The sequence below is a fragment of the Acanthaster planci genome, linkage group LG01, assembly GCF_054643075.1.
Source record: "Acanthaster planci isolate LZ-2023a linkage group LG01, COTS_SCS, whole genome shotgun sequence".
Taxonomy (NCBI): Eukaryota; Metazoa; Echinodermata; class Asteroidea; order Valvatida; family Acanthasteridae; genus Acanthaster; species Acanthaster planci.
Window position 1 is genome coordinate 16720805 of NC_141777.1, and position 9896 is coordinate 16730700.

The window sequence follows — 9896 nt, forward strand, 5'->3', positions numbered from 1 at the left end:
CCATCAACCTGCCTGTCAAAAGGTTTTGTTTCCCTATTGCCGCCATCAAGTTTGCAGTTTTGGAATAGCTTGTGGGCAGTGCTTCTTGTATTACTAGTTGGCGCATGTATACACGTACAAGCATCACAGCCCTACAGGCTGGGAATTAAAAATCAGCTGGTCTTCCGTATCCGCACTGGACTTTGCTTTCCGAAGATTTTTATTGGCGGATCAAAAAATGCGAATGCTGCTTGTGCTAGCCTTGTTGTACTGGTTTCCGCAATAAGCGTAGCCTCAGGGAGACGGTAGCCTAAGTTTCACCAGTTGTGTCAACCACGAATAATAAAAGAAAACGGCTGAAGGTCAGGGCTTCAGTTTCCAGGCTCCTTTAATAAACGCGGTGAACTGCATGAACAAAAATAAAACAATACAAAACACTAAGTATCTAAATCTTACAAAATCCCAACACCATGAACAAAGCTCAATGGAAATTTGGCAAAATCAGGCAAGATTTATAAAGCAACCTAAAATGGGGAGCGATAACTAAATATAGATACATGCAAGCAGCAAGGTATATGAAGGCAGCTAACTATGTGATCAATAGAACAGTATAAAGGCAACAGTCCAATCTCATTCTAAACGCTATATTTTCCGTAGACACTTAAAACCCATTAATTTAAGGGGGATTGAACTATCAAAAAATGGACTTAATAATATCTGGTGCTAAAATCTACTCACTTATCAATCAAAACAGAGACTCTAGATATGAATAATATCATTCTAATTATCTACGGACGGGCAGACCTTCAAGTACTTGATTATAAAGAAGGAAATTATAATCTTAATCTTATCATACAGTGTGTGTGCCTAAATCTGAAACAATGAAATTCATGCCTGCTAGCTGGAGAAAAACACCTAAAATCACTTACTTGACTGTGGTTCTGGGAAATCAAAACATGTAGTTGACTCAGGAGAAATGTCAAAGGTGTCTTTAAATGCCAAATATCGAAGATTTACTCATCTGATCATTGAAAAATTAGGGTAGAAATGCTCTGTGCTCAAGACATTGTGAAGTGTCTGAAAAGGGTGCCAGCATGGTATTTGACCTTAAATGAACTATGGAGTTGAAGAGCGCCACCATGAGGTGGAGTTTAACAAGTAAACAAATGCACAGACAATGAACATTACACTCCCCGTCTAAAAATAATCTGAGGAGAATTTTTGCAGAATAACTAAGAGGATCATTGTTTGTGCTTGGTACATCTGTCAGTCAGTATCGGGGTGCTATTTTGAGTCGGACGCCCTCTCAAGGAGCACAAGTTCCGAGATTGGTCGCAGGTAGGTTCGGCGTGTCCCGTCGACGCAGATCACGATATCGACTTTGCGGACTCTGGAGTCATCACTGGGGTAGGTCTTCGTGACACGCGCTAGTGGCCATCTGTTGCGTGGAAGTTCCTTTTGCCGGAGAATCACGACGTCCCCTTCTGAGATGTCAGGCGTGGTCTGAGTCCATTTCTGACGGGGTTGGAGGCTCTGTAGGTACTCCTTTCGCCATCGTGTCCAGAATTGATTAGCGAGGTACTGTACACGTCGCCAATGTTGTCGGCCATACAGGTCCTCCTTCACAAAGTTGCCAGGGGGAGCGTCGACGGGGTGAGACTTCAGGGTAAGAAGCATGGCCGGAGTCAGAGGAAGCGGGTCGTTTGCGTCTGAAGAAATGGTCGTGATGGGTCTAGAGTTGACAATGGCGCATGCCTCTGCCATAAAGGTGATGAGGACATCGTGGGTAAGTTGGTGTTTCCCAAGTTGAATGAACATTGAATCTAAGACTCGGCGAATGATCCCAATCTGTCTTTCCCAGATACCTCCGAAGTGGGAAGCTTTAGGGGGATTGAAGATCCATTCACAGTTTTTCGATGTCAGGTACCTGGCAACCTGTTCTTGATTGAGTGTTCCCTCGGCGCCAATGAAATTGGTCCCTCTGTCACATCTTAGTCGAGCAATGGGGCCCCGGAGGGAGCAAAACCTTCTTAGCGCAGAGATCAGGGCCGAGGTGTCCATGGCCTCGATAACTTCCACATGTACAGCTCTGGTGCAAAGGCAGGTGAACAGCACTGCCCATCTCTTGGCCTCAGCCGAGCCGCCTCGCGTCTTTCTTGTGATGACGCTCCATGGGCCAAATACATCCATTCCAACGTTGGTGAATGGAGGGGTTGCTTGCAGTCGGTCTTCGGGTAAGTCCGCCATCACCTGGGTAAGTGGTTTGCCTCGCAGTTTGCGACATACAGTGCAGCGATTGATCACGCTTCGGACTAGGTCGTGGGCTCCGATGATCCATTTTCCTCCAGCTCGTACTGAAGCGAGGGTTAAATGTCGACCCTGGTGTTGTACTTCATGGTAGAAATGTCGTATTACTAAGATGGAGATGTGGCTGCTCTTGGGTAGGAGTACAGGATGGCGTCCTCCAAGGTCGAGATCCGCTCTTCGAAGCCTTCCTCCGACTCGAATGATCCCGTCTTCGTCGATGAATGGGCTTAGTTTACGGAGGGGACTATCCTTCTTCAGGGCGTTTGTTCCGCCTGACTTGAGAGCAGCCGTTTCGTCATGGAAGTACTCGTTCTGGACGGCACGGAGGATCACGTTCTCTGCCTGCTGTAGCACTCCTGATGTCACTTGGCGAGGTGGGTTTTTGTCGGTCTCATCGTTTTGCGATTTGAACCCTTTCACGTGGCTAATCAAAGTTGATACTGCTCGCAGAAGGGTCGTCCATGAAGAGAATCGGGAGAAGCGACTGCAGCCCAACTGCTGTCCATTCTTCGTGTTGGCTGAGCCATGTGCCTCGTCCTCGACACTCGTGTGAATGACGCGAGATTCTTTGCGCACTTCAGGGTCTTCTTGGTTTACGAGGAATTCGTCTCTTGCATGGATCTCCACGATTCTGGAGGTGTCTTCTTGATTCCAGAGGAAATTTGGTCCTCTGAACCACATTGTAGCATTCAGCTGGCTGGCTGGGACTGATCGAGAAGCTAGGTCGGCTGGGTTTTCATCGGTGGGGACATGATGCCACTGGTTTGGGGTAGACATGGTGTGGATCTTGTGCACTCGGTTGGCGACATACACGTGGAAGCGCTTAGACTCGTTCGAAATGTAGCTGAGGACGATTTTGCTGTCTGTGTAAAATGAAGTGCTGTCGATAGACATTCGATCTTTGAACTCGGACTGAATGATCTTTGCCAGCTCCGTTGCCAGCACCGCTCCACACAACTCCAGACGAGGAATTGACACGGCATGCTGAGGCGTTACACGCGCTTTGGCCAGTAAGAAGGAGACGTGCGGTCGGTCGCAGTCGTTAATGAGCTTCAGGTATGCTACAGCTCCTATAGCGTGCTCACTGGCGTCTGAAAAAATGTGAATCTCCCTCCGCTTGGCATTGCCGAATTGTTGCGGTTGGAAACACCGAGGGAGATGGATCTTCTCGAGGTGATGGAGTGAGTCGTGCCAGCGGGTCCATCTGGGGAGATGCTTTTCTGGAAGTGGCCGATCCCAGACATCTTGGGGTTTGCTCGGTTCTCCCTTTGCATCGGTTATGAGTTGACGGAGAATGCATTTCCCTTCGATCGTCACGGGAGTGGCAAGGCCCATCGGATCATATATTGAACTGGTTACTGACAGTACTCCCCGCCGTGTGAAGGGTTTGTCGTCCAAGTTGATCTGGAAAGTGAAGGTGTCACGCTCGAGTGACCAGTAGACTCCCAGAGACCGCTGTGTGGGTAGTGCGTCACGGGCGAGATCCAGGGCTCTCAAATCCTTGGCTTGTGCGTCTTGTGGGAGGGACTTCATCACATCTTTGTCATTTGAAGCAATTTTGTGAAAACGTACCTTTCTTGTGGCCAATGCATCACTGGTACGCCTGATGAGACTGACAGCTGATTGGGTGTCAGGACATGACGTAAGCCCGTCATCGACGTAGAAGTCGCGCCGGACAAAGTCCAGCACGTCCTGTCCGTGGGACTGTTGGCATTCGTTTGCGATCATCCTCAGGCCAAAGGTGGCCACTGCCGGCGATGATACATTTCCAAACAGATGCACATTCATTCGATACTGCGCTATCTGTTTGGATGGGTCGTTGCTCTCAAACCACAGAAAGCGTAGGAAATCTCTGTGCTCCTTGTTCACGTGGAAGTTGTGAAACATCTGTTCGATGTCGCCCATGATTGCAACTTCTCCTACCCTGAACCTCAGCAGAATCCCAAGTAGGCCATTCATCTGGTCAGGGCCCTGTAGCAGCGCCTTGTTTAGGGAGACGTTGTGATATTCTGCACTGGCATCAAATACGACTCGGATGTCTGGTTTCTTGGGGTGACGGACAGGGAAGTGTGGAAGATACCACACCTTGTCGGGCTGACAGGTGAGCTCCTTCTCGGGTACCGGAGACGCGTGACCCCTTGTCAACAGCTTATCGAAGTACGCGACATACTCTGCTTTCATCTCTGGTTTGTGTTTGAGGGTCCTCACAACGTTGTTGAGTCGTCTCAGGGCTTGTGGATAGTTGTTGGGGAGCTTGGTGGATATCTCTTTGAGAGGCAGGGGAAATTCCAGATTTCCACTTGCATTAATGTGTGCGCCTTCGGACAGTATTTTGATGAAGCGCTGGTCTTCAATGGACATTGCTCTCAGGTTGTCGTCACAGGTTTCTTCGTATAGGTCGGTTGTTGGTGTGGCAAAATTGGGGGGTGACAGGACATCTTTCACATTGATGTGATTTTCACAGGTGTCAGGCCGAATGACCGTGCGGTTGACAGTGGCATGAAGTCGTCCATTTTCACCGGCCATGCAGATTTGTCCGGAAACTGTCCAGCCAAGATCAGTGCACTGAGGCCACGGTGTACCTTTCGGCCCATTCCGAGATTCTCTTATCTTGAGGGGCTCAGGACAGCTTCTGCCGATGAGAAGGATGATGATTACATCATCTCGTATCTCTGGTACCTTGGTCGCTATGGACTTCAGATGTGGGAATTTTGCGCAGACTTCTGGGCAGGGGATTTCTTTTTTGTCTCCAGGGATGTGTGCATTCTCGATGACTGTTGGAAGCCGCTCGGTCTTTCCTTCGGGGGACTCGACAACAATGCCGCTAGCTCGGCGTCCTTCGGTCATTATTTTACTTCCGCCGCAGGTGGAGAGCTCATAGGGGAAAGATGGACCTCGGAGTTCCAATGCTTCGAAGACTTCTGGGTCTGCTAGGCACGCGTTGGATTGATCATCCAGTACCACGTACCCGAGGATGGATCTTGAGGGACGATCCTTGTGGTACAGTTTGCACAGAACGATTTTGGAACACGATCGTGCAGAGGAGCAAGACAGGAACTTGGTGCACTTCGTATTTGTTTCCTCAATCTTCGGTTTGTCAGCTGGTGGGTCAACAGACGGCTCCCCGGCATTCTCCTTCGGGATTGTGTGCATGAAAGTGGCGTGGTTCGGACTTTGGCATTTCTTGCACTGCACTTTGGTGTTGCAGTCCTTAACCCTGTGGTTGTCACCACACTTGTAGCAGAGGCCCTTGGTTTTACAGAACTCTCTCCTTTCTTTCATGGGTTCTCGGCGAAATGCGATGCACTCAGAAATGTGGTGGCCCTGCTTGTCATGATAAAGACATCTGCTCACCGTCTGGGAAGTAGACAAAGACTTTGCTGGTGTGGAGGTGGCCATTACTCGAAGGGATGAGCTGGGACTCCGGCGGGCAGGTGCTCTTTCTGGTTTGTGGTTCAGATGGGGGGAAGGGTACAGCTCGGGGTCGTTTTGGATTCTGGCCTTTTCTTTGATGAACTTCGCTAGCATGGAGAATGGTGGGTAGGTCCCGACAGACGTCTTGTATTCCGATGCTCTTTTTCTCCACGCATTGTGTATGTAGGTGGGTAGTTTTTCCAGGATTGGGTGCGTGTTGAAGGAGTAATTCAGGATCTGTAGACCGGTTAGATCATCCATCTGTGCGGCCGTATTGGCGCACAAGTCTGCCAGTTCCAGAAGTTTGCGATGCTCGTCTGTTTTGATCTTGGGGAAATCATGGAGTTTCTTTATGATTTGGGTTGTGATTTTGGTTTTATCACCAAACCTCTCCTCCAGTTCCTTTAGCGCCTCCTTGTAGGCAGTTTCAGGGTTGGCCACATGGCGATGACGGAAACGGTCGACTAGTTGTCTGACTTCTCCCTTCGTATATTTTGCCAGAAAAGCAAGTTTCTGTGTAGATGGGGGTTGGGCCTGGCTAATCATCGTCTTGAAGGAGGACAGCCACGGCTGGAACATTATAGGGTCTCCCCCATAGATGTCAGGCTCATGTGCTGGTTGTCTCTGGCGTGCAAGCGTGTCGGTTATGTCCTTTGTTAGACTGACTAGGGTGATGTCGGCGCTCTGCTTGCCTAATGGCTCCGTTGACTGTGTGGGTCCTGTTGAGAGGAGAGGGGAATTCTGAGGTGAGGGGGACTGTTCTGTTGCTGGTTTGAATTCTGGAGCTGAGGGGCGGAGTTGACATGTCTCTGTGGGGGGTGTCTTGGCTTCATTGGATGAACGAAACAATGAAGCGTGGTCATTAGAGGTCTGATTGGGCGAAGTTAGCAGTGCGTTTTCTTCTTGGTCCGCCTGGGTGATGGCTTCGGAGCGAGCTCGCTCGATGGCCGCAGCTTGCTTGGCTTTCAGGATCTGTATATCTGCTTCAGCTGCTGCTTGAAGTGTCTGATGTTCCAATTCTCGCCTTGCGTGCTCTACTCGAGCCTCTGCGTCTCGTCGAACCTGTTCAAGTTCTCTGGCGGCTTGCCGGGCGACCAATTCTGATGAACGCCTGGCGATCAGTTCTTCATATGTTGCATTTTCGGCTGCAGCAGCAGCAGCGGCCAAGGCTTGGGCCTTGGCACTGCAGGAAGATGAAGACGACGCCTTGGAGGATTTCGACAGCAGGCTGTGTTCAGTGCATCTCGATCGGCCCGAAAAGTTGGATTTCGTCTCAAGTGCAAGGGAGTATGCCCATTCCGTGGCTTGGGCAATGGAACTGTTGGCATTGTTGCTGTTCTCGAGAAACGTCGTTCTGGCTTGAAGCGCATCTTCCTTGAGTGATTCGTCTTGATCGTACAGTTTCTCCAGCTTGTTCCAACACTCGTGGTAGGCCTCTAGGGTATTTTTTGCCTCTTTGACTATGGCAAGGGCGTTATCAGCAGTAGTTGGCTCTGACGTCTGTCTGAGGGTCTGCTGGGTCATCTTCCACAGCTGGTTCAGTTCTTTCTCGGCTGCTTGGATGGAAGTGATAAGCGCCTTGTAGGTGGGGCGTCTCTCTCATTGAGGACAACCAGGTACATCTGTATCATCTTGAACACTGGTGTCCGGTAACTCCCTTTGAACGGGTGGGCTCTGATCAGACATCTTGCCTGTTCACTTGTCGGGAACAGTCAATTCACTGTACTGGTTTCCGCAATAAGCGTAGCCTCCAGGAGACGGTAGCCTAAGTTTCACCAGTTGTGTCAACCACGAATAATAAAAGAAAACGGCTGAAGGTCAGGGCTTCAGTTTCCAGGCTCCTTTAATAAACGCGGTGAACTGCATGAACAAAAATAAAACAATACAAAACACTAAGTATCTAAATCTTACAAAATCCCAACACCATGAACAAAGCTCAATGGAAATTTGGCAAAATCAGGCAAGATTTATAAAGCAACCTAAAATGGGGAGCGATAACTAAATATAGATACATGCAAGCAGCAAGGTATATGAAGGCAGCTAACTATGTGATCAATAGAACAGTATAAAGGCAACAGTCCAATCTCATTCTAAACGCTATATTTTCCGTAGACACTTAAAACCCATTAATGTAAGGGGGATTGAACTATCAAAAATGGACTTAATAATATCTGGTGCTAAAATCTAATCACTTATCAAAACAGAGACTCTAGATATGAATAATATCATTCTAATTATCTACGGACGGGCAGACCTTCAAGTACTTGATTATAAAGAAGGAAATTATAATCTTAATCTTATCATACAGTGTGTGTGCCTAAATCTGAAACAATGAAATTCATGCCTGCTAGCTGGAGAAAAAACACCTAAAATCACTTACTTGACTGTGGTTCTGGGAGATCAAAACATGTAGTTGACTCAGGAGAAATGTCAAAGGTGTCTTTAAATGCCAAATATCGAGGATTTACTCATCTGATCATTGAAAAATTAGGGTAGAAATGCTCTGTGCTCAAGATATTGTGAAGTGTCTGAAAAGGGTGCCAGCATGGTATTTGACCTTAAATGAACTATGGAGTTGAAGAGCGCCACCATGAGGTGGAGTTTAACAAGTAAACAAATGCACAGACAATGAACATTACACTTGTGCTCTCTTTGGGTCTTTTTTTGTCCTTTATATACAACATGTACAGATATTGTGTGAAATTCTATCTAACCGAAGCCAGGAATGTGTGTCATAAACTATAAAATGATTCCATAAACCTGCATCTGTTCGACATCCATGGCAATCAACGATCTATTTTATTGTTCTCACAATCGTTCCAACCACACGAAAAGAGAAGCAAAAACCTGATACCTCACTTGTCACTGCTTGTATTTCAGTTTTTCCGGAATATAAAATTAGGACAACGTGGTTGATCAAAAAGATCTCTCGGTTATGATTAATCAAATACCTTGTGATGTGTTTAGAATAATAAACTTCATTGTCATAGGACAACATGTTTAATGCACATTTGAAATTTAAAAAAGCAAATACATGTGAAAGCATCGATCCAGGGATTTTTAAAAGACTTTCAATCGCCATGGATGACAACGAAGCCAACAGTGAGTAACCTGCATGCACATGTAGGCCTGGATGTACCTGCAAGAATGTGAAGGCTCATCAACTAAAGCCCTCATCCATGTAAGTAGTCTTTCCAACACAAATTGTGCCACGGAGAGACATTTTTTGTTTAATTTTTCGCCTCTCTTTTGATTTTTGACACAAGCTGCATGACACGATTGATTGGTAGTCCGAGATCACTCGCCCACTGCGGCCGCCCGCGTGCGAGATGGTCGCCGAAGAAGCATAATGTCACGAACTAGTACTGCGATTGGATAGCTGTGTCTTGCCAAATGTACGTCATGAAAGTGCACAGTCTCATTGGCGGGCACGCTAGATTTCTTTGCAGCAATATGAATAATTCAGTGTTGGGCGATTAGTTGGACTCTTGAGATACGAGAATAGTCATGCGAACTTATTTGGGGCGTATTTTATCGGAAATGGGATGGGAATTTTTGTTTTGGTGTTTGTGTAATGAATGTAAAATATCATGGATTTTTTAATCGTGCACTATGTGTGTCATGACGACAGGAATATGGCAACCGATGTCTGTATATCGCGTTGTAAGCGTGCGTGCGATAAGCCTTTTGTTGCGCGACTGGAAATTTTGTGGGAGCACGCTCGCTTGAGTACAAGCAGTACAACTTCAAATTAAATTCATGAACACAGAAAACACAAACATAGACATGAGATCAATTTTTGTGAATGAACCTGCAGAAAAATTTGTGACGGCAGTGTTTTTCGACTTGCAACTATAGAGCTGCATTCGATGTAGTGGAACGTACGACCCTTTTTTTGGCAGAACCTGTACATTGACTGCTTGCCACATTTCCATCATGCCTTCATCGGCAACGGTTCGGCCCGACGGGAACCAGTGTGGTGCACCGCACACGTGTTTTCACCACTGCGATTCGCAAACGCTTTATGAATGGGTCGTCAAGAATGGTTTTTCAGTCAACGGAGTTAAAAAAAACCTTACGTTGTACCAGGAATTTTGTACAATGCTATTTTGCTGTAACATATTTTCTCCCCATAGAAATATGCACGTTTTCACTGGGACCACAGATTTGTGCATGTTGTAATCGGAATTTTGTTA

General features: G+C 47.1%; 1 protein-coding gene across 1 annotated transcript; it reads right to left on the bottom strand.

Annotated features, from left to right (window-relative positions):
• Positions 1 to 114: 114 nt before the first annotated feature.
• Positions 115 to 8594, bottom strand: LOC110982458 (uncharacterized). Its single transcript, XM_087144677.1, has 2 exons — positions 8081 to 8594; positions 115 to 7560 (listed from the first exon to the last, which is right to left on the bottom strand). Exon 2 carries the CDS (start codon positions 7222 to 7224, stop codon positions 1264 to 1266), a length of 5961 nt encoding a protein of 1986 aa, XP_087000803.1. The 5' UTR covers positions 7225 to 7560; positions 8081 to 8594; the 3' UTR covers positions 115 to 1263.
• Positions 8595 to 9896: the final 1302 nt, after the last annotated feature.

Excerpts from the sequence above, each read along its gene's own strand:
- LOC110982458 (XM_087144677.1), bottom strand. The coding sequence starts at position 7,224 with ATGACCCAGCAGACCCTCAGACAGACGTCAGAGCCAACTACTGCTGAT.